At 44.9% G+C, this 25,791-nt stretch overlaps 1 protein-coding gene across 5 annotated transcripts in view; it reads left to right on the forward strand.

Moving 5' to 3' along the window:
- Window positions 1–25,791, forward strand: part of LOC147458565 (nucleoporin (DUF3414)) — a 251,773-nt gene that overhangs the window by 84,707 nt on the left and 141,275 nt on the right. For 4 of the 5 annotated variants that reach the window (XM_086513222.1, XM_086513223.1, XM_086513224.1 and 1 more), the window contains exons 4-5: window positions 5,634–5,703; window positions 21,085–21,209. In XM_086513222.1, coding sequence (XP_086369348.1) covers window positions 5,634–5,703; window positions 21,085–21,209 — 195 coding nt within the window. The remainder of the gene's footprint in view (window positions 1–5,633; window positions 5,704–21,084; window positions 21,210–25,791) is intronic. The other variant, XM_086513226.1, reaches the window with a different exon arrangement.

Here is a 25,791-nt window from a genome sequence, read left to right on the forward strand (position 1 = left end):
ATGCAGCCATCTCATTGCAAGGTACTAACGGTCTGCATCGTGCTGTCTATGACAATATGCAAAGGGAGGGGCGCAACCACCTTCAACGATCAATGGATAGGGATATGTTAATTGCTCAGGCTCAAGATCGCATAAGGATTCTCACTCAACAGATACAGGACCTCAAACATATAGTCCGCACTCAACAAATACAGTTAAAAGAGGCAAATGATATGGCCGTAGTTCAGGAACTTTCTCTTGTGGTAAATTCAGTGTGTCCCTCATGTGTCAAATATCAATCTATAGCCATTTCACAAACAGCTACACCTACAACCACAGCTCCAAGTTCTACGCAAGTTCCTGCTATGGCACTACAGACAGACGTTTCCAAAGCTCATTCAGGGGATTCTCAGGCAGCTGAGAAAACACATCCTACTATGGAGTCTAAGCCAGCAGGATCGGCTTCCTCATAGTTTCATGGACCCTCTATGGCCTCCCCCTCCCAGTCCACCTCTTTCCCTCCTCCCTTCTACAACACCTTCCCTGGGTTCCCACCAACTGTCCCACCTTCTTAGCCTACTCAGTCTTTTCCTGGGTTTGCACCTGTCCCATCTACTCACCCTACTCAGCCTGCTGGTGCTCATGGGGTGGCCACTCCATATTCAGCGTACCCTCCTCATGGCCACTACCCTCCACCATACACCTGGCCTCCATCTCCTTACCCACCTTACTACCAGCCTCCCCCTCCCCCTCCATCATCCGACCCATAGTTACATGGGACGGCGGGTCGGGGTCGGGAATGGGGTCGGGACGGCAAAAGTCAGGAAACGGGGACGGGGGTCGGAACGGCAAAAAAAAAACAGAGTTTTTTTGGCATTTTTTGACCTACACACATGCCACACACATATAGCATCACTTTGACCATAAATTTACACTAAATAGACCAAAGAACACGAGTCATATAGACTAAAATGTGCTAATAAAACATCGATGATCGATGGATACAAAATGAGAAGTGCATGCCACAAGGGTTCAAGAGTCAAAAAGCCTAAAGGACTTAGGACAAGCCTCAGGCCTCAAGGATAACAAAAAGTACAAAGGGCTATGTAGTAGGTAGAGTCGTAGACTCAAGAGTCTAGACTCGAGAGTCGAGTGATCAATGATCATCAAACTCAAGAAGTGCTCGCCTGCTGAATCTCCACATCGTCGTCGTAGTCGAGGTCGTCAGCAACGTATGAGGGCTCCGGCTCGGGAGGCTCGCATTGAGGCTCGAAATCCTCCTCTAGCTTCTCCAGAAGAGTATCGGTCATAGATGGATTCTCTTGTGCCATCTCCCACTCAGTGAAAGGATCTGCCTTGTGTGTGATGCTCTTGGCAAGCATGCGCAAGTTAGCGCTCACAAACACCAAATCATTGGCCCTCTGAACCCCAAGGCGATTCCTCTTCTTAGAGGCAATGTGGCTGTACACACTCCATAGTTGCTCCAAGCAACTAGTGGTACATGCTTGGCTAAGGACACGAACAACCAAGTGCTGCAAATGTGGGCCATCTCCTCCATAGTCCTCCCACCACAAAACCGAGCCAATCTTGTTGCGATCAAGCTGTGCATCTACACATCCATAGGAGCCCTTCTTTTGCCTGTAGTTGAGTAGCTCGTCTCTAATCTTGCGCCTAATGTCACTGCTAGGCTCAAGGCGCTCCAATGCAAGCCGCCATCCTTTGCTCACCTCCTTGTCGGTCTCTTGACACCTTCCTTGAAACTCAGGGTCAAGCACATAAGCTGCCGCATGAAGTGGAGAGTAGTATCCATTCCACCTCGACTCACACAAGCCATGAATCTCCGCATACTGAACAGGGTCAGGCACAAGCTTCTCAAGTGCCTCTATCATCCGATCCATGGCTTCGTAGACTTTGCCAATGCATGGCTGCAAGCCATCCACCACTCGAAGTAGGTGTAGAATAGGCTTGACCATGGCGTCAAGAGTCTTCACCTCCTCCCACCAAGCGGCGTCGTCGGCCCATTCTCAGCATTTCAATCCTGTTGGCTGATGTAGACTCCGGCATGGCTTGGAACTCATCACTGAGAAAGAGGCCCCTTAAGGCTCCGCCACATGTAGACAAGCGGCCTAGCATAAGCCAATTGAATGCAAATCTTGTCTCTGAATATTTGAGCAAAGACAAGTGGCTCCTCTTTGAGAATTCATGGCGCACTTTTTGATGGTTGAGCACAAAGGAGACAATTCGAGAGGCGTCACCAATGGTGGGTGAAATCCATGACAAGTTCCCTATGTCCTTGAGGAGGTTATTGAGGCAATGCGCCATGCAAAATGTGACATGGATGCTGGGATACATGCCCTCAATGATAGCTCCGGCTGCCCTATTTGACGCCTCTCCATCTGCAACCATACAAAGGACATTCTCCGGGCCGGTGATCTCTATGGTGCTTGTCCACTCCGCAGCAAGCATCTCGGCGGCCTTGCCACTATCGGATGCATCATGTGACTCCACAAAGTACATCTCCCCCCCAGAGTAGGCCACCACTCCGTGGATGAACCGCTTGCGGGTGTCGCTCCATCCATCTACAAGAAGAGAGACGCCATTGGTCTCCCACAAATCCTTTGTTGCTTGGGCCGCTTGCTTCACGGCAAGCTTCTCTTTGTCAAGGAGGGTGGTGCGAAGCCTCTCCGATGAAGGTGGCACATAAGAGGAGCCATATTCCCGTATTTTCGTAACCATGGTTCGAAAGTATGGAGACCTATCCACACAAAATAGAGCATGTTGCGTTAGTATGGAGAGGCGAGAAATTATAACCCATTATGAATACAAAATGGAAGATTGCAATGTGCATATGCCAAGGGAAACTCACCGCGAAGCATGGAAGGCAATGTGGTCGTGGAAGAAGAATCGGGCAACCGACCTATCCACCTCTTCCTTCAATTTAGGATTCCAATTTTCGTTGAGAGTGGTTTGGCGATGCGGAAGGGAAGAGGACGGTGTAGATCCATGGCTCTTGAAGGTTTGAGAGATGTCGTCAAGGTTGGCTTCCCTTTGCTTTCGCGGTGTCGCCGTGGCGGAGGGATCAACGGCAACAAAACGGTCCCTCTTGGCCGCTTCCGCAACCTCATACACCGTGAGTTTCTCAAGAAGATCCAACCTCTTCTCGGGAGCTACATGAGGGCAAAACTTCACCTCGTGACTGGGTTCATGAAGAAGATGGGCTCGCACTTTGTTTGAACCACGCGATCTCTTGTATGGACATAGCTTGGACGTCCATGGTCTTGCACCGCCACCTTTGCCACGCGAGCTAAAGTCGACTTCATCCCACCACGACCACGTTTGCATGGCGGGCCTCCTTCGAGAAGAAGCGGCTTGAGAAGTGGAGTTGGCTTGAGATGACATGATGGTGGAGAGACTCGAGAGAGTAGAGCTTAGAAGTTAGAAGGGTTAGAGGAGAGCTTGTGTGGAGAGAGAGTAAAGGAGAGCTTCAAAGTGGGTAGAAGAGGGAGAGGAGAGCTTCAAAGTTCAAACTTGAGCCTTGAGCTTGAGGGAAATGGAATGAGCTTGAGCCTTGAGCTTGAGGGAAATGGAATGAGCATTGAGCATTGAGACTATGAGTATTAAGAGGCCCAAGGGAGCCTTTTATAGCCTCCCAAGGGCCAACACTTAAAAAATATGGCAGTTGGGGTTGCACAGAGCCGTTGCAAACGGTCAAAAACGGCAATTTTTTTGAATCCGACCCCGGCCGACCCCTGCCGTCCCCGTCCGGTCCGTCCGACCCCAGCCATCCCCGGTCCGTCCGCCCTGCGACCCGCCCGTCCGGCCCGTTTTTCGTCCGTCCCTCGGCGTTCCCAGCCGTTCCCGGCCCGGTTACGGCCGTCCCCCGGCCCTAGGGCCCGTCCCCCCCGTCCCCTGTAACTATGATCCGACCACCAATAGATATCACCTTTTGGAGTTTTCACCAGTAGTAGACCTGGTTCCATCTCTTTCAGTTTTTCAGTTTTCCACTCTCCGGGACGGGGAGTGGTCTTGTGGCGGGCAACCTGTAGCAAGCTATAGTGTCACTTTCACAGGACAGTAGTACAGTTGGTCTTTGGTCTCTGGTCTGGTTCACACTGGACGGACTCGCTGGATAGTGACACGTGGCAGGGATACGGTGGTCTACTGGACATCGTGGCCAAGTCACCACCACCACTCAGTGGAGATAGACTTAGATGCTGACATTTATGAGCCGTTGGTGGCTCTTCATGGTTGTATATATGAGTAGTAGCGGTTGGGTCATGACTTATGATCATCTTTACGTCGTCGTCTGGAGTAGAGAGTCTATACACACGGCACGTCTTCACCATCCCTGCACATCTGAGTCTCGACACCCCATTGTACTTGTGAGTCCTGGGCTGGAGCTGAGTGTGTTGCCACGCTAGAGTCTGTATCAGTTCTTTGAGATAGTCGAGTCATATGTTGTGGTCTGCTGTTGTGTCTCTGTGAGATCAGTTGTTGTCTATTCTTCCTTTGTTTTCAGTCTGTTTTGAGTGAGATTGTCACGCACATTGCATTGAGGAGCACCCACTGTAGAGAGCACGACACACTATCCGCGCGCCACACACACACACACACACACACACACACACACACACACACAGAGAGAGAGAGAGAGAGAGAGAGAGAGAGAGAGAGAGAGAGAGAGAGAGAGAGAGAGAGAGAGAGAGAGAGAGAGAGAGAGAGAGAGGTCTATTATGGTTCCTACTCTTAGGTGGTCTTTGCTTGGCCTTGGGTTACAAGGATGGGGTTGCTTTTATTTTATCATAGTCCATGCGATTTAATGTAGCGTGACTAATGTACAATTACATAGCTTCATAATTGGCACCTATGTTCTTCTTCTACCACAAGAAGATATCGCCCAATGGTTTATTATGTAGAACGTGCTGCCGCCAACATTCAAAATTTCTTTGCCTTCATAGCTTGGCTGATGAGCCTACGTTGTTACTCATCTCAATGCAATTTGTTGCTTGCCACCTCGTAGTCGATACTGGATATTGGTGGGTTACCCATCTTAATGGAATTTGTTGCCTGCCATCTCGTGGTCAACATCCAATATTTTACAAAAGCTTGTTGAGGATGTAAAAGCTGGCCTGGACAGGCCACCAATTGAAAACAATTTACCTCGAGGCTACCTAATTGGGCTATCTTAGCACCCTCACTGTATGTTCTTGTGAGAAAGCTAGCAAAGGTTGGCTATGAGTTATTGACAGATTATCCAAAAAGCATGTTATCTATTATATTGAGTAATATAGCATGTTGTGTGTTTGTTGTTTGTCAAGAAGATGGAGCTATATGATTCAACATCTTAAATAGGGTTCCAATGTTTTATTGGCTAGTTTGTGTGTTGTCTTCCATTGTTTTTTAACTTATTTAGAAATAATCGAAAGAAACAAGGTTTTATTTACTGTGAGTAATGAGTTATGCTGTGTGGAGATGTTTTGCAAAATACCCCTCAGGATTTCAAAATCTCAAAAAGAGCTCCCACTTTCTATTTGCTATTTTCATAGTGACTTTCCTATTGGCTCCAACTAGCCTTTTGGAAGTGTTCTGAACCTACATTTTTGTGTATATAGCATCATCGAAGTATTTTTTGCTAACAAGTGTTTCTCTTGCAGGTCTATTTAAAATATTTCACAGAGCGACAATGTCTCTTGAAGTGTGTACGACTGCTACTTTTATCTCAAAGTATGAACATCTCAATATTCACATTATTGTACGCATGAGGCAAGCTTAGTGGAACTCTTTTTAGGAGAAGTGGAGATATGATTTTGTGCTTGAAAGAGAGAATGAATAAAGTGAAATGTTTTGTCAATGTCTGAAAAGGGCCGAAATGACCTATGAGGCCAAAACTTACAACCATTATACGTGTGATATCAATGTCTTGGACAGAGAGAAATGAAATGAAATGAAATGTTATATAAAACGTCTTCAAAAGGCCAAAATGATCTATGAGACCAACCTGATACAATCTTGGCGGGTACAAAATAAAAATGAAGTAAAGTGAAAACTAAAATCATCATCATCATCATGCTCATCATCAATACCCGAGGATGCCTGACATCGGGCATTTTCCAAAAAAGTATTGCATTGGTTGCTGAAGAGCATCGTCAATGTCCGCCTCTGTAAATAGTCGTACTAGACGTCTCCCATGTCGTGCTAGAATAGTCTTGATCCTCTGATGGAGCCTATATCGATGTCGTGGTCGCCCTCGTAGACGTGGGCGTCTAGCTCTCCCGAGCTCAATGGCTCGGTCAACTAATATACCTTCGGTATAGGTGGGGTTTGAAGTTTGTTGTGAGGCTTGCTCATCTCACTACTGAGTCCTTGCTTTAAAGAAGTCGGTGATCTCCCTCTGTGAATGTCTCCCACTGCCTTGATCTCCTCAAGAGACACTCCCTGTGACTGCGCAGCTCTAGGAAAAACAACCCGAGGCATCTCTGATCGTGATATCTTATGACTCTAGCCAACGGTCCAAAGCCCTCTCTGAATAGACAATGAAAGTGGCCTTGTATCTCATAGTATACCGTGCAATGACAAATGTGATGTTACTCTGTCTCTGGCTCTATATGACGCAACTAGAAAATCCTTGCCTCTGTTGGTTCTCTCCCGAACCTACTAGTCTCAATCTCTAGCTGATGTGATGATGTGCTCATCTGACCAATTGCACATCGTATCCCATGGGATAAATGAGTGTCCATATAAGCCAGTGTGATCACATATCCACCCTCTGTTCGTTGGAGAAGATTTCGTTATAGAAAGCCATCTTCGTGCCCAACTCCTGTGTCGGCTATATCCATGTGCTCCGGGTATCTAGCTGAATCAGATCCTAACGTATGAGTCTAGTGATCACTATCTGTGTGAGAGATAGGGAGGGTGCATGCAAGGAGTACTGGAACAGAGGTAGTCTATCCACGTTGAAACCATGATGTCATCTGCCCATACCAGCATGCTGTATCCCCCTGTAGCACTAGCTGTCGGGATGACTCAAGGCCTAGCCGAGCATATCCGTCTATGGGGAGGTCCCATAAACTATGCATGAAGGATAGCGATCTAGTAAGTGTCTCGACCACGAGAGGGGGGCAACTAGCTCGGCTCGGATAATCTCATGTGGCACTTAGGCCTTAGCCCGAATCATCCGAGAGATCATAGAGACTAAAGGCCTCTCCATATATCTCTATCTATCAGTGCTACCAGATCTGCCATTATGGTCCACTGAGGGTCCTCAAATTTGAATTCCGTAAAGCATAGTTGAAGCTTCTCACCTTCACTGGTGCCTGCTTTTGGAGCAGCAGTTAGCTACTCCTGTTCCTGCTCAAAGAGGCTCTTGCCTCAACTAAAACGCATATGACCACACAGCTGTACATGAGTCAAATGAAGAGCCGTCTTGAGGGGCATCACATTACTGCACGCAGGGGGGAGAGAGAGCGGGATAGGGTGTGCAAGACATGACTTCTTGCACTACACTGATCATGAGAGGGAAAGCTTGCAGTCAATAGCTCTTAACCTGTGACAAACTTGCAAATGAAACTCTCCCAGCTAAAATTTGAGCGTCCCCTTTTACTGCATGAGGAAAGTTCACCAAAAGGTGCCACTTGGCACATTTACAGGCAATTTTCCGCTTTGGGCTTCCCGCTAAAGAGTCTCGATTGGCTGCCCAGTTAACTTTGCAGCAGAGTTCTAAATGTTCCCCTTGTCATTCCGGAGGTAATGACGCGAACAGATTTTATGGTCCAAAATGGCAGTTCCTAAATTTTAGGGGATGCTTCCATTGGACTCCCATTGGTCATCTGACCATCTATCCCCACTGGGACCGCATCCAAAAATGTAATGTGGCCGAGCTGTTGGGTACTTTTCTTTGGTGACCCCACCTTGGGACTATGCCTTTATTGAGCACTACCTAGTATCCACCAACTTGCTAAGTGCAACGGGGGAACCTACATGATCTTGAACTGAGCCAAAACATCCTTTTACTATACGAGTTCCAGTGCCGACCAACTTCCCATCTATGGGTGAAACTACTGATAGCCGTTTTTCGGCTCTCCATAATTGCCATAGTAAGTTACTCCACCCTACCAAATTGACTCAAACGCTATGGCTATCCCTACCATTTCACTGTATATAGGCGTGTGTGAGTTAGGGGGCTTTTCCCATATCTTCTTAAAAACCCTCAGCTAGCTAGTCACTGGGCTAGTTGAGCCAAAAAAATAAAAAAAATAAAAGTATATTATGGCCTCTTTGTGTGTAAATATTTCATTGTATATATGGCCTAAATATAGGGATTTTTTATAATTATTTTGGTATTTTATTTAAATATTTTTACTTAGGTGTGTGTTTTATTAAACCTATGTACATCTTCTTTCATTCTCTTACACCATAATTATATTTTTTTGCCAATATGTACATACTCTAACCTCATATTTTTCCTTTATACAAATCACTCCCACATTTTCACCCTCACCCTCGTAAAAACAAAAAATTGATTTCTACTCATTGGTTACTTTTATTATATTATTTACTTACATACCTTTTCCTCTTTCACCCAAAATAATTCAAGGAGGGACCATATCATATGATTCCAATATCTTTCCATATCTATAACTCCTCTATATTTTTATTATTATTTTTATTCATTATTCTAACACCATGTGCTCATTGAGCTAAAGTCCATGAATAGTCCATACACTAGTCCCACCATGTATATATTTTTTTATTCACTAATAATCCTCCTCCATGCATGGGTCAAGGGCAACTTGGATGCTTTGTATTATAATATGACAAAGGAGGGGCTCACTCTTGGATGCATTGTACAAATTCAACAAAGGAGGGGGCCACTAAAAGACTTTTGCAGGCATAAAAACAGGCTTTTTGGTGAGAATTTTGGCACCTATCTCCACTCCGAATTTGGAGTGGTGGTCAAAAGAGAAAATGTAGCCCACACTCTGAATAATCACCTTAAATTTTTTTCATGATTTTTGGAGCTACCAGCGGTGAGCTATGATTTTTTGAGTGGACCCCAGTCTGCCCACTTTTCTCACAAGTAGCCCTTAGTCTTCTCTCACCCTTTCACACACCTACTCACTCTTACACATCCCTCCCTCTCCTTCCCTCACTCAAAGCTGCAATTTCCATGGCTTCTCCCACCCTCTTCACCATTACCCTTCTCTCTCATCCCTATAGTTCTTTTATGAACCTCTACATACATACACCCTCTCCATGTCTCTCTCTATTGCTTCTATGTTACAATTTCATTTACCTCTCCTAAAAGTATCTAAAATTCAGCATCTTAACTATGATAACTTCTGCAAATTGAGGATTTTTCATCAACAAATCCTCTTTTCATCGTGGTGGTCAATCGTGGCGGCGGCGTAAAGAAGCGAAGAAGAAGAAGAAGACGAGCGATCATTTTTTCCACAATCTACACAAGGGTGAGTTCAAGCTTCTTCAAAGCTTCACCATCTCAAAGATTTTCTTTTAATTCACCCCTCTTCCTTCATCAAATCAACTCATCCTACCCATTGTAAATGTATCACTAACAATTCTAGTGATTATTACCACTAACAACTAACTTCTCTTGTAAAAATGCACCCACACTATCAACATATGGAGTAGGCAACCGCACAAGTAAACCAAATTCACTCACTCCCATGGAAGTTTCTCTCCTTTCACCACATCAATAATTCTCTTACTTGAGCCCACATCCATGTGACTCAAGAGAAAAGAGAGACCCCATTATCATTTGAAATTCATAAAAATTCATAATCCTTGATCTTTCCTAATAAAATTGATTAGACTTAATCCTAATCAAGGCTTCTAAAACCTATAAATAGAACCCATTCCTCCTTGTAAAAGACATCACTATACCATTGCACACTAGATTGAGCGTACCACACGCCAGTTCTATTTTGGTTGTAAAGAGAGAGTAAGCTTTCTATACACCATCACCTTGGTGCATAGAAAAGCTTGAGCTAGTTTGAGTGAGTGCGAGTAGAAGATATTCTTCCTACCATTGTTGTATCTATCCCAACATCAATGAATTGGTAGTTTTGGGTGCAATTTATGTCCAAAGGCTCACGCTTCTCCTCCAATTTGGCTTGGCAAACTCATTCAGCTTCATAAGGTGACTTGTTTCATTGAAGGTTGTTGTTTTGTTGCTTGTGATTCATTGGCTATTGTTTGGCTACCATTATAAGAGGGTGGATGGTGAGAGGGCTCCCATAACCCTAAGACAATGTGCTAGTGATGCTATAACCAAATCTTGTCACTTGATTCCACAAGCTCTAAGTTCCTTTTTGTGCAAAATATAAAGTTGAAGCTAAGTTGTACACCATCTCTCTCTCTCTCTCTCTCTCTCTCGTGTTTTAGTGTGTGGGAGTGTTCCATTGGTGTTAGGGTTAGTGTAAATTCCTTGCTTGTTTGTGGGTTGCTCTAACGATTCTCCTCTTTTGCGTCCTAGTTCGCTCTTAAACTAGGTGGTGCCCCTTGTGTAGTTGGGATTTGGCTGTGGGTTTGTTGTTTTGGTTTGTGTTGTGTTGTGCCCCAACCCCATTGAGCAGCACGGGAGCCTTGAAGGGTGTTTAGAGGTTGCTCTTCTTGTTGCCCGACCCGGACCGCCTCACTACCTTTCACATTGGCCATACAATGTTCGACCATTTGCAACTTCAAAAAGAGGGTCTCAAAAATCAAACAAAAATCATTGGAAAGAGGCCAACAACTAAGGTTAGCAATTGCCACATCCTCGTGACATACCCCCCTCTTGAAATTGCAAACGTCCTCGATTGCATACCATAAATACATGCCATTGATGATCTTGTGTTGTTAGCACTCTTTTATCATCGCATGTATCCACAAGAAAGGTCGTAACACATAGATACAAATGACTAAATGAGACCTTTGTACTTTTGTCATTTCGATCTATTACACCGAATTCATATGTACATTTGATGTGCTAGCTCTATTATTACCCTTCCTTTGCACATGTTGGGTTGGGGTATAAGTAGGCTGTAACCCAAAGGCTTCAAGGTAAAGCTGCAATACATTTGGTGACTCTGACAGTTCATGCTCTTCCATCCACTTTGCATCAATAGGTGGATAATTCTTGAACTTCACCAAATAGCGTCTTGCAGCGTGTCCCTAAACTTTTTTGTCCTTATGTGCCAAAACTTGCTCAGGTACCAGGATTTCATCAAGTTCCTCAACTTCTGGCTGATCCTCATATGGCATATCTTCTGGCACATCACCCACGAAGGGTCTTAGAAGACTCACGTGAAACGCATTATGAATCTTCCACGCATCAAGCAATTTCAGCCTGTAAGCCACATCACTGATCTTATCAAGCACTTGAAAAGGCCCATCGTAACGCATGCTAAGCTTAGGAACCAACTGTTCCTAGCCCTTCATCTTCTTTAACCTCGCCTTCTCAAACCTTAATGGAACGCAGTCACCAGGTGATAACAACAATTCACGACGATGACGATCAACAGCCTTTTTCTGCTTTGCCTGAGTCTTCTCCAAGGCAACTTTAATTTTCTTGTACATTTCATCCATGTTTTCAACATATCGATCTGTCTCAAAGATCTTGTCCTTTGTATGCAAAATGGGAGGAGCTTTTTTGCCGCCTTCAACAATCTCAAAAGGTGCTTTGCAAGTCGACGAATGCACCGTATTGTTGTACGCATACTCTAGCATAGGCAAATACTGTTCGCACTTGCCCTTATTATGTGACACATATCATCAGCAGATCTAAGATAGTAGAATTAGCCTCTTCTGACTGTCCATCAGTTTGTGGATGAAACGAGACGAGAGCTTTAGCGTAGTGTCCATGTTCTCAAACAATCCTCTCCAGAACAAACTTGTCATGCGAGCATCACGATCACTGACAATCGATTGTGGCATACCATGGTACTTAAACACATTGTAAATTAACAAGCGTGCGATCTGATCATATTTTATCTTCTTCCTAATAGGGATAAAATGGGCCTGCTTGTTGAACCTATAAATAATGACCCATATACCATCATTCCCTGTTGGTGTTCTTGGAAGATCAAAGATAAAGTCCATAGCAATGCTTTCCCATGGCTTATCTGGAATCGGTAGTGGTTGTAACAACCTTGGTACCTTTTGCCTATCAAACTTGACCTTTTGGCAAATCAGGCATGCTCGCACAAAGGCATCCACATCTCTTGTCAAGGTAGGCCAATAGAAAAATGTCTCTACCGCTTTAACTGTCGCATCAATCACAATGCTCTGCATACGGTGGGACATGACTCTCTTCCATGACCTTATGTCGTAATGGCCTAGTGACACAAAGTCTGCCATGCATCATCATAAAATCATCTCTGAGGAAGTAGTGCTCATGATGTTGCCCTTCTTGCAACTGTTCAAAAATCCTTGCAAAATCTTCATCTGTAGCATACTGTTCCTTCATGTCATCAAGCTCATGATGATAAGGAATTGACACAGCTGAAATTTGTGGCTTTCTTGATAACGCATTAGCCACAACATTCTTCTTGCCTTCCACATGCATGATTTGGAAGTGAAACATAGAAAGAATGTTTGCCCATCGCATATTTCGGATAGCTTTGACTGTGTCAAGACGTATGGCAAGGTCTGATGGTCTGTTTGGACAACAAAATCAGCACCTAAGAGGTAGTGCTTCCAACTAGAAAGTGCATGAATGACGGCGAAGAGCTCTTTCTCATAGACTTGCATAGTCTTCTCTGGTCTTGTAAAATTCGGCTTTCATAAGCTACTATCCGTCCATCTTGCATTAGCAATGCTCCGATGCTACTGCAACACGCGTCACATTGGACCACAAATAACTTCCTAAGATCTAGCAAAACAATTACCGGATCTGAAGTCAACTTTTCCTTTAAGGGACTAAAAGCTGAAATCTCTTTTTGGGTCCATATGAAAGTGACCACTTTCTTTTGCAAAGCGTGAAGAGGTGATGCCATCTCTGCAAAATTCCTTATAAACCTTCTATAGTAGGAACACAATCCCAAGAAGCTTCTGACATCGTGCACAGTCTTCAAGTCTGGCCATGTCTTAATAGCTTCGACCTTTGCGGGATCCATTCTAACACCATCCTTTGAGACCATGTGGCCAAGAAAGTGGATCTCTTCTAGGAAGAATTCACTTTTCTTAGGATTGACAAGTAGCTTGTGACTGCGCAGGTCTTCGAACACAATGGTCAAGTGACGCCTATGGTCCTCTTCAATCTTCGAATAGACTATCATTCGGTTTTTCTATGCATTTGGGTAACTTGACTTATCCATCAGATGAAGCTTCAATAAGTCATAACAAAAGCAGACTATAGAGAGATACACGACCTCAACTGATAGAAGAACAGAAAGATGACTATTTCAAAGTGGGAAAGTGTTTTGAATGTGGGAAACAAGGACATATCTCTGCACAGTGCCCCAAAAAGGCACAAGAATGAGAATGACTAATAGATTGAAAATAGAATTGGGCGAGGGGATACTCATTTCCAAAAGAGATATTAGAAAAAAATACGGATGGAATGACATTATTTTTGCTTTGTTAATTTATGAATGAATAATTTTGCAGTAGGAGTTTTTAAAGATGACTTTGATTTACGTATGGAACTAATGTTTATGGAAGATCGTGCTATTTGTGAACAGATAACATGATCGAGAATGAGATGATGATGAATTCGGAGCAAGGACAACTCCAAAATGAACCTGATAACGATAAGAATCATGATGAATGATTGAATGGAACTGTCGTGAGTGCATCAAGAGTTCCTGAGGATGAGATGGCCACACAACTAGAACTGAATGATCGAAACACTTTGTTCACTATGAACTCAGTGTTTGATTGATGGATTGGAATTTCCGAAAATGATTACTGACACTTGATGATGTTTGAGTGCAGATGGAATGATTGACGAAATGACTGTAGCATTTCGGTCTCAAGAACTCTATGGACATGATCGCAATATGGGATTAGTTAATCCGACATCAGTGAGGTCTGGTGCAGATCTAGATGCGATTGCTAAATAGGTTTCCAAGAATCATGGTCCTAGATTAGAATGGATTCTATGTGATATGATTTGAATGTGATGTGACTGTCGTCTTTGTACAAGTGCTGGATTTGTGTAGTCTAGTCCGCCAGTACTTAGAGTCACTGTCTGCTGATCTGCTTACGTTTGATTTTGAAGGTGTAATGGAGGGCGATTACAATTCTTTCAAGAGGGGGGTATGTCACTAATTGATAACGTGGTAGCATTGTACGAATTGCTATGTGGACAAGCTGTACGGAAACCCTCGGAATTCACACTAACTACTCTGACATGGCTACAATACTGTTTTTCCGCAAAAAGTGACAACTGATGACATGGCAGGTTGTACGGAATTCCGTAATTTGTGTGACTGCTTTTTATGGCAGATGTTGGGACCAGATGCTTTTGAACAGTTTGCTTTTGAGTTTATTGCTCTTGGGGCTCTACTTTTGGGGCATCCTTGTAAGAATAAACAGACCCTTACGGGCCTCACTCTACAGAGCATCTGGACGTAGAGTTTGAGAGCAGAGGTCTCCTCGCGAGTTGTACTTTGCTCAAGCATTAATAATAATAAAAAAAAACCGAAAGGGCCGTCGGGTTTTGGGGCCAATACCTCTGGGCACGGAACTATGCTGGGCTGTGTCGACTCAAGTTTGATCTCGAGACTTGAGTAGTGGTACAATTGTAGATAAACTCCAAGCCTTAGGAAACCCCTCTTACATGGCCCTGTTGAACATGAAGGCAAACAAATTATCAATATGATCCCTAGAATGTGTGAAATGCTCTGCCATTATAACATCATGATCCTGTGCCCTCCCTGTGTGCAATCTGTCAATGGCCCACCTGACCATCTTTTCTGTGAAGAAAGTAGAAGTAGGAGAACACGGCTCCAGTAGGTCTGGCAATGGTAACTTCTTTGCTACGGTATATAGAGAGAATGCATATTGTTTTCATGTTTCTATAGATGTAATGATTGGAGAGGGTGAGTGCTCTTTGAAGAGTTCTCTCTAAAGAGTTGCCAAGCCTCCCTAGAGTCTTGGCTCAAGTGTATCTGATAAATTTCTCTCTTAAGCTAAGCTAAGAAAGCTCTCTTCTCTCGTTGTATAAGGCGGTGGAAGAGTATATGTGATTGCCTATGTGCGATCTCTCCCAAAGCCACCTCTTTTTGTAGCTGGGCTCTCGTCTCTCAACCAAAGTATTCTAAGGCATGCTCCTAGACTGTGGTATCTTGCTAGGCTAAGAGTTGGGATATGCTGTGACTGTTGCTGTGTGTATCATTTCTATCAATATCTTGGTGATCTCTGACAAGGGTCTATGGGGATTATACAACTCTTCTATATACACTCTATTTGTGTCTCTCTAGAAGTGGTATTTCAGATGGTGATTTGCTGCATGATGAAAGCCACCAATAGTGTAAGAAAAATCTATCGCAGAAGATTTTTGAGCATGATCTACAGCCACTCCAACAGGTTTGGGTAAGACTGATAAGTCCTGAATGCATGGTATGAGTAATGTGGGAGCCAAAACATAATCCATAGTGCTAGCACGATGTCTATGAGCGAAGCAAGTGAAGCTGCCTGAACGAGAGTATCTATCAAGGCCATTCAAAATAGCCAATCCATGTGCTGTGCCCATCTTAGTTAAATATCTTTAATTAGTCTGTAAATTCCTTAGCATCCTCTGAGGCCCCATCTCTCTGGAGTCTAGCTCTCTCAACATCTCCTTGGAAGTGTCAAAGAAAGATGCTTGATGATATTTTGTTCTAGCATTGAAATCCCAAAGTAGGATGACAACTCCATCCCTCGAGAACTCCCAAATATCCTTATTTAGTATCGTGTATGGTGATTGCCCCATAAGGGAAGCATAATTAGATGTGCTACGAGGGAAGTAACATATGGCAATGTAGTAGAAGAAGAAGAAGAAGAGGAAGAAGAGAATTTTAATGTCGTAGAGAGCCTTGCCCTCATCCGCTCTAACTCTGACCCACATATAGCGGGCCCTCTCGTCTCTGCGAACCACCTCGATGATAGAGTGTAACTCCTTCCTAAATAACACCACTATTCCTCGTGAGTCTTTGCTACTATGCTCATTTGGCACATGCGCTACGTGGACAAGCTTCTGCTATAGTCTAGCGTCAATCTTAGCTTGGGACCTAGCCTGGCACTGTGTGAGCCTCTAGCAAGACGTGCATGTCCAGGCTGGTCATAGTTGCATACCCTCACTTGCATAGTTAAGTCACTTAAGCATATACGCATATGAACAATCACTTTAGTCATTATTTAATAAGTGACTTTGACATGACATTTATTAAAAGTAGGTAGGGCAAATGGCTAAAAGACGTATAAATGCAGTCCCAGGGGCACGAGAGTCATCAGTGTTTTTCAGCCATGAGCATTAGCATTTTTCAGCCAGCATTCAGTCCTACACTCGTCGTTGATTTTAGCCCTTCACCTCATCACCGATTCAGCCCTCAGCTATTAGCGATTTTCAATTTTCAGCCATCGCCCCTCTCGACGATAGCAAATCAGCCCACAGCCTCGTCGTCTTCGTCATCGTCATCATCGTCGTTGTCGTCGTACCAAGCATCTCAAGCGGTGCCCATTAGAACCTTAGCAGCTCCGCAGTACAAGTACCCCTCATCGTCGTCGTTGTCGTCATCGACACAGTACCCCAACATCTAGCACCCCTTGCGTATTGGCTTGGCTCTTGCCTAGCTCAGCGCAGGATCATCATGACCTCCGTGTCCTTAGCACTTAAGTACTTCAGTACCTTCGGTACTCCGCAGTACCAAGTACCAAGTACTTGCAATACCAAGCACCAAGTACCCTCCGTACCCAATCCTTAGCCTCATAGTACCCATGAGCATCTCAACAGTTTCCAACATTAGTAGCATGAAGTATCCATTAGCATCTCAGCATTTAGCATCATTATGTCAGCATTTGTGCAAGTAATAAAGCAAGTACTTGCTCTGGCAACAGAGCAAGGGGGCCCTTGAGGGTGTTTGGGACCCTCTCTCTCTCTCTCTCTCTCTCTCTCTCTCTCTCTCTCTCATTCATTGTGTTCAGTTTAAATTCGGTTTCTCTTTTCAAGTGAAGTAAAGTAACCCTTGTGTTTGTGCGGAGTACTAGATCCGAGCCAAATCCTTAAACCCTTCCGCTGCACCTGACATCATTACTAGCCATTTGTCTACATGTGCTCTCCCAACTGTATTCAGTCACCCTCGGGAGTGTGCTCTCTGGGCTCTGATGCGTCTCTGAATAGAAAATGATGTCCCTCGCTCTGAAGGAATCCTCGAAGGCTCCAACATCCAATCGTAACGAGCCATTGCAATTCCATACCACAAGCTTTAGGTTGGTCCCATAGGTCAAGCACTATCATGCAGTGTGTTTGTCAAGTACTATCACTGTGCCTCCTCAATAGAATGCGAGTTTTCCCTTCTCTCTGGCAGCCAAGATCTGGGGCATGCATGCTTTTGTGTGCTAGTTGAGACAACGTAAGATTATCTCCCAAGAAAATCCCTGTTTGCTTTAGTGTGAGCCTCTTTTTGAGAAATTCCTTCCTCTATGGTAGCGAAACAAATGATTAGAGCACGTTCCTTGAAGGTTGGTGCATCACCTCCTCCTTTCTTGCCCATTACTGTGGTTTGTTTTGGCTCCATGATTCCCGTACGTGCATAGCGGCTTTTCACTTCCTCGTCCACATTGTTGATGTCCTTGACACCCGTGACTCGTACATGTAGAGCGCGTGGTTTCCTTTTTTGCTCTTTCTAAATTGTTATGTTGATGATAGAGGTGGGAATGGGCATTTCATGTTTCCCTCTTTTGGCCACTTGGATCCATTGGTCCACTTCCTCTACTTGCTTCTTGGTGCGGGTGAGCACCTCTACCATCAAAATGTCCATCGTTCCTTCTCCTCCTCCGCTTGGATGGTGAGCACTTGCGCTTTATTGATATTCAGCTCTTTTGCCATGGATGGCTGAATTTCTCCTTCTTCAAGCTTGGTCCCAGAGCGCATGTCCTCCAAGTCCTCCTTTAGTTTGTCGATTTCTTTATCTCGTGCTGCCACTTTGCTTATGAGAGAGGCACACTCCGCCTCTAGAGTCGCGATCTTCTCCTATAGGGCCGTATTGACGATGTCAAGAGCACCATCCGTCTCTTGCTTCTGGGCCAAAATGGCTTGCTTGATGGCCGCCTCCACATCATCCCTCGTCATCTTGTCGTCCTTTGCTACCTTCTTGCTTATTTCATGGGAGTGTTTGAGTGAAGTGACTTCCCTCTCTCATATTTGAGCATTAGAGAGAGTGCGTGTGAGCTAGTGCAAGTGTGTGCGGGAATAAAAGCTAAAAAATGTGTGTTAGAGAGAGAGAGAGAGAGAGAGAGAGAGAGAGAGAGAGAGAGAGAGAGAGAAAGAAAGTTTCTTAACGTCTATATGAGTTTGAAGTCGGCCTATGAGACAAATCAAGTATACATGTGCGTATGTCCTCCGTCTATCGAAAAAGAAAAAATAGTTCAAAGTAGTAAAGAGTAAAAGAAAAGGACTTCTGGTGGATGATGATGGGATCTATGGGGATGTATGGAGCTCTAGTACTAGGGGTATGTGCATGTCTATATGCTTAGGGTAGTACAATCATGCAAATGCATCAATTTAGCGAGCTCCATTCTGTGCTAATGGGGGGATGTAAAATGTAGTACTTGGGAGGGTCGGAAGCAAGGGCTGCCCTAATGAATGCAGCTGGGTGAGCCATCATCTCGGCGCGTCTCTCCTTAGCAGCTCGATGTGCTTGGGTCTGGATGTCCTTGATCTGTCCGCGATGGAGTTGTGGGTCTTGGCATCCGGTAGCATGCGAGCGTCGTCTGGCCCGGCTCGTCTCAACCTGTTGAAGGGTCACTCCCCTCGGTGGGTTTGAAAGTGGAAGGGTTGTAGCTCTCTGAAAGAAATCTATAAGCTGTGATTGTCTGTCTTCCACCAGGGTCTCTGTAGGTGGCTGCAGAAGCGTGTCCCTGTGCTTCTGTATCTCTAGCAAGCAGCGCCCCAATTGTCTTTGATCTCGAGAGTGCATGATCTCTCGGAGGGTAGGCTGCCCTTTGGATAGTGGCTCATATCGGCTTCTAATATCAGCATAGGCTCTCCATTTGCAAACAAAATGCGCCTTACTCTCCACTTCCTCTTTGCATACTCGATAGACTCTCTCCTCCCTGGGGATGTCATGGGCTCGTCTCGCCTCGCCTCGAACTCTAGTATGTGTGATGACACTTTGAGCTGACCACTCGCCACCCCTGAGTTGTGTGGTATGTAGGTGTCCATATAGCGTGGTCTTTGTATGAACCTGTCCTCTAGTATGGTAAGAAAATGATCTCTGTAGTGTGACATCTTCCGTTGGAGGGGGGATGTGATCCAAGTTTGTCTAATATAGAGCTGCGAGAGATCTTGTCGGATCACTATGTTGCTTTCACTACGTGAGAGATCAAGCTGAGGGGAGTCAGGGTCGTACTGGAAAGGGGTAAAACTCTCAAGATCAAGGTCATGTGCTCCGAACCATGCTCTAACCTGTGTACCATGCTCTGTCGTACCGAGACGCTGCTATATGTATAATTGACTCAAATGCTCGCCATGTGAGTTTGTCGCTCGGGAGCTCTCTCACTCTCTGGATAAAGCAGATCGTTTGAAAAGTGCTTCCACTACCATGTTGGGGGGGGGGGGGGAGATTTGCCTTGATGATGTCTTGTGGCACTATGTGATTGCCTCGAAACATGCGAGAAATTATATAGATCTGTGGTCTCTCATTCCGTGTCCATTGGCTATTTGTCAATCCGGGTGCCCACACTGCTGCATACATCAAGGTTGGAGTGACCAATGTGTCAAATAGCGATCCCATTGTGCGGGGTTCTTGAAAGTGTGTCCGATGGCATTTTCGTTCTAGCGTGGCCAATGCTGCATATCCTCGGGTGAGTGTAAGTGGCGGCCTGTGCCATGGAGAAGGGTCCCTGTCTGCTAGTGAATGTGACTCCCCGGTAGACGTAGGAGGTGGCCACCTCTATTGGTCGTCCTGTTGCTGTAAATGTGGCTGGTTGTCGGACTGATCTTGAGGTGTGGAAGATCATGGCCTTGGTCTTCCCAAGGTTCATTGTAAGTCCCCTATCTGTACAAAACTCATCCAAGGCTCTCAAATGGCTTTGTAGACCCTTTGGTGACTCTGAAATCTATACAATGTCATCAACATATAGCATAATGTGGACTAGGCTACTTGGTAGGTCAACTCTTGCCCTTCCCGCTCGTAGGATGTAGTTGGAGATCTCGTTGATGTAGAGTCCAATGATGGTTGGGGAGAGGCATCTTTGCTTAACACCAGCGGCGCTAGCAATAGACTCTGATAGACCGCCTGTGCAACGAACTCTCTCGATCACTCTCTCATATAGAGCATAGATAGCCCATATCATCGCTGAGGGGATCCCCAAGCTCTGAAGTCACCGGAAGAGCCTCTCCGTCAAATGCTTTGCGGAAGTCCACAAAGCAGTAGTAAAGCCTCTTCTTCCGCACCTTTGCCCCATCAATGAGGCAGTGTAGAACAAAGATGTGGTCGATGATGGAGAAGGTCCGCCTTCCCTACCCTACTGTATTTTCAGACCATAAAATGTGTTGCTCTTATTTTTGTTCAATTGTGGCAAAGGTGATTAATAGAGATTAATTCTGTAATTATGATTTCACACTGTGTAGTTTACAATCATACAATTTGCTTAAGCTATTTAGTTATCTATCACAACTTTAACTTTGTCTGTATGCTATGTTGTTTTCAAGCCTTGTTAGAAACTAGCAGATAGAACTTCACATGTGCGCTATGAGCTTAGACCGACAATTTTCCTGTTTTTGCTTGTTGAGAAAAGAATCACCGTTCTACGAAAACACGACAGCATATGCCTAAAAACTTTGGAGCAGGTTAAAAAAAGAGTTTTTCTTGAATCATCTTAGTAGGAGGCTAGCATTAAAGTTGACAATCAGGAGTGATAATTATGGCCTGATTTCTGATTCTTTTCTATTCAAATTTTAAGCGGCGGAGCCAACTTATTCTGAAGCATTAGAGATGGAAGTAACCTCTTTGGTCAAAGGAGGGCTTGAAGATAAACTTATGGCAGTTTTAGAGATGCTGTTGACAGCTGAACAACCATTGGATATGGTGAGTGTACTGTGCCCTATTGCCTTTTTCTGCTTGAAATTTAAATGGACATAATGTGGTCGTTTATGTTTAACAATTGACATAAAGTGGGGTGTTCAGCACCTACATGAGAATGCCTTTGGTCGGTGGTGCCTTATTTGGGGCCAAGAAATAAACTAATTTCTGACACAAGAAATCTGCCCCCACTAAAGTGCCACAGCAAATCAATTTGATAAAAGACCATGTAGACCTCCTGTTGCACATCTAAGCCCGTGTTGATAGGAGTGTTGACTTGAACACAATGCTTAATAGGTTTTTGTATTGCTCCTAAACAACCGTCGAGCAGGGAAGCCACATGCAATTTGTGTTGGGTTGCGAGTTCTGCTAATATGAGAATATTACTCCAGCAAGTTAGATGTTTCCGATAAGTTATTTGCTAGGGAGTTTCAAAGATAGGAAGCTCTATGGCTAGGATACGTGGTTGCACAATAGAGAACTCTTATCCGACTACTGTTCTACTCATCATACTACCCGGACACCGGTAAATATCCCAGATGGCACATTGCACCAGAAAAACTTACCCATATCTTATTTTATTGATTGGTACCAATATATTCATAACAGTTCTGTTTGTGCACAAAAATCATTTTTATTCATTTACAGTTGTAGCCAAACTTGTTACACTGTCGAGAGTCCACCAAGTGTGAAATCCAAGGCTAATTGTAACCGCTGTCAAAACCAAGTGTAATTGCTATCCATCCCCTGTGACACTATCCATGTAGCTCAAACCAAGATGAAACCAACATGAAGAATCACCATCACTGGCCAATTGCCGCGTTGACTCAAGCGCTAGTTATCTCACACAAGAATTGGAATCTTCTGAATCTTCAGCTTTCTCAGCAGGTATTAAGGCTTCCAATTGAGAAGGGGGAGGTTGAGGGAGTTGTTGCCTCTTAGACCTCTGAAGGATCCTCTTGCACAAGGAAAGGATCAATAAATCTTCGACTTTACCACCATCAGACATAGGGCGTCTTTCCACAATGACCACCCTTCCTTCTCTATAGAAGACTATCTTCCCCTTTTCTCTTGTGGCCCTAATCTCTGGCATGACTTCCATCATGTGTGCAAGCTGTGAAAGGGTGAGATCGTTGCCAAGAAAGATGCCGGTCTTCTTGAGAGTGGGCCTCTTCCTCAAAAACTCCTCCTTCACTTCAATAGAGGGGAAGCACAATATGAGAGCCCTTTCTTTAGATGTTTTCCCTATGCCTCCACTCTTCTTGCCAACTCTCCAAGCTTTTGCGTGTGTCATCTTATCTATCCCCATCAACTCCATGAGTTCCTTCACTTCCTCGTTAACTTGGTCCTGGTCTTTGAGGCCGGTGATCCTCACATGCAAAGCCCGTGTGCGTCTCCGTTGTTCCTCTTTAAGTGTCATGTTGATGATTGTGGGTGTGGGGGTTGATATCTCCTTGCCTTTGTCCTACTAGGGGACCGCTATCCACTTCTACGCTTCCTCCACTTTCTCTTGGGTTTTGGTGATTAATTCCACCCATGAAGACGTCTTAGCCTTATGTTGCCTCTCCTCTTCCTTGATGGCTTGCACTCGCTCTTTGATTACTCAAGTTCTTCTATCACGGAGGGCTGAATTCTCCTTCAAGTCCGCCACCTGCCCTTGCCTCAACTGGCTCCCTCTTAAGGGCTGAAATCTCCTCCTTAAGCGCTTTAATTTCAGCATCAAGTTCTCCTTTCTCCTCCTTCCGTATCTTGTCTTTGTTGAGCTTCCATTGAAGAAAAACTGCCTTCTCCTTCCTCCATTCTTCCAACACCGCCTTGCACTCCTTCATCTCCTTCTCCACGTGTGTTAGCCGCTTGTTTGTGGCCATAAAAGTCGCTTTCATAACTGTCGGCGATGCCATGTCTGAAGCGAAAAGGGCTGTCTAGCCCCCTCATAGTGGTGCGAAGAGAAAACAGGAAGTGGCTGCTGTGTAGTGTGCAGGCGGGCAGAGAATGGGGGCAGCAAGGACAGCAATGTAGGCCAGAGAATGTAGGACAGCGTGGGGGATCAACTCTCTGCAGCCAGCAGGCATGCTGGACGGCATGCCTGCTGGACGGCAAGCATGCGGCTGGCATGAGAGAGACGGGGCTGGTGGTGGCAGTGGAGCAGCCCACGCGAAGTGGGGCAGCAGACACACACACACACACACACACACACACACACACATAGAGAGAGAGAGAGAGAGAGAGAGAGAGAGAGAGAGAGAGAGAGAGAGAGAGAGAGAGATGAGATGAGATGAGATGAGATGTTATATTAACGTCTTCAAAAGGCCAAAGTGACCTATGAGACCAGAAAGTTACAATGTGGTGGATCTGATACAAAGTCAGAGTAACAAGATGACAAAATGACAAAATAAAATACTATGGAATCCTAAACTGCTAGGTGTGAACTAAGCAGCTAGCTGGGATAGCTAGATCACAAGAGATCCAACATCGGTCGCTGGCTGTCTCTGCGCAGCTCGAGCAAAAACAAACCCAGGCATCTCTGATCCTCATACTGCATGACTCTGGAGAGTGGTCCAAAGCCCTCTCTGAACAAGCAATGGAGGCGGCCTCGTATCTCGTTGTAGACGGGGCAATGGCATGTGTAGTGCAACTCTGTCTCAGGCTCGATGTCACACAGGGGGCATGTGCAGGGCCTCTGCTGGTACTCCGCTGTATCTCCCAGTCTCGATCAACAGCTGGTGTGAAGATGTACGTATTTGGCCAATAGCACATCGTATCCCATGAGACAAGTGGGTGTCCATGTATTTGGGCCTCGTCACAAAACCATCCTAGCTAAAAAATGAAATGAATTAAAATGAAATGTTATATTAACATCTTCAAGAGGCCAAAGTGGCCTATGAGACCAAAAGTTACAATTGGTGAATCTGATACAGTGTCCGAGTACAGAAAAGTACAAAGAACTAAAAGACTAAAACTGAAACCAAATAGTTGGGGAGGGATGATGGGGTGAGGGTTTATATAATGGGTTAGCCAATACAAAGTTGAAACAAAGATGGATCAATTGAGATACAAATCATCAGATGAGATCCCTCATCGGTCGCTACCGAATTTCATCAATATCCTTCATGGTCAATACTCTGACTGGTCGTCTCGCATGTCGAGCTAGGATTGTTTGGAATCTCTTGCCACCTTCGTCGATGATGTGAGGCCCCCCTTGTCGTGGGCGCCTGGATCTAGCTAGCCTAATGGCTCGATCGATCTGCGTACCTTTGGTGTGGGTGGGATTTGAGATCTATTGTGATGACTGCTCCTCAATCTGTCCCCTGGCTGGTGTAAAGAAATTTGTGATTTGTCTCTGAGACTCGCTCTCTCGTGATGTCCTTAGCAAGCTCTCTCTATGTCTGCGCAACTCTAGTAGAAACAATCCAAGACATCTCTGATCTTCGTATCTCATGACTCTAGAAAATGGTCCAAAACCCTCTCTGAACAGACAGTGTAAGCGGTCTCGTATCTCATAGTATACCGGGTAGTGACATGTGTAGTGTAGCTCTGTCTCTAGCTCTAGGTGACATAAATGACATATCCTAGCCTCTGCTGGTACCCCTCAAAATTGGCCAGTCTCAATCTGAAGCTGATGTGAGGATGTGCGTATCTGCCCAATAGCACGTCGTATCCCATGAGATAAGTGTGTATCCATGTATGCAAGCCTAGTCACAAAACCTTCCTTCGTGAGTTGAATAAGATTCTCTCTATAGAAAGCCATCTTCGTGCCCAACTCCTATGCCGGCTGTATGTGCTCTTGGTATCTAGCTGAATCAGATCTTGATGTATGAATCAGGTGATCTTAGTCCATGTGAGAGATTGGGAGGGTGCATCCAAGGAGTACTGGAACGGAGGCAATCTATCTATGCTGAAACCGTGTGACTGAAACCATGATGTCATCTGCCCATACCAACATGCCTGAAACCCGCTTGTCCTGTTGCCCGCACACCCTCTCTCTTTGCCCGTCTACTCAACTGCTGTTCAAGGATGGATGCGTACAACCGTGCCAATGTGTGTCCAATAATGATAGTGCGGTAGTTCCTAGGCTCCATAGGGCTCCCTGACTTGAAGATAGGTACGATAGTAGACAAATTTCAAGTATCAGGTAGGCTCTCGCACATGGCACAATTGAAGATCACTGGGAGAAGCTCTGCAAGCAGATCTCTGGCATGTATAAAATGCTTTGCTAGTAGTCCATCGTGATCATATGCTCTCCTGGCTTGCGGTAAAGAAAGCGTATGTGTGTGGGCATGGCTGTGGTGGATCTGGAAGAGGTGGCTACCTCGAGACTGTGTAGAAGAAAGAAGAAGAAGAGAATTTTAACGGCGTAGGAAACTATCCCAAGAGACCTTGAAGATCTATCCAACGAGGAGAGTTGAACTCAAGATCTGTTATTCAAGAGGGAAATGGCATAACCAATCTACCACACTTGGGTGAGAGATGATGTATACTGTCCCCATACCTTAGTAGAAGTGATGACTGGTGGGGGTGAGTGACCATGGAAGAGTCGCCAGGTGGCTCAAAAGAAGCCGGTATAAATCTTGCTCTAATTGAGTTAGAA

This window comes from Adiantum capillus-veneris, chromosome 5, assembly GCF_014529385.1.
Source record: "Adiantum capillus-veneris isolate H3 chromosome 5, ASM1452938v2, whole genome shotgun sequence".
Classification (NCBI taxonomy): domain Eukaryota; kingdom Viridiplantae; phylum Streptophyta; class Polypodiopsida; order Polypodiales; family Pteridaceae; genus Adiantum; species Adiantum capillus-veneris.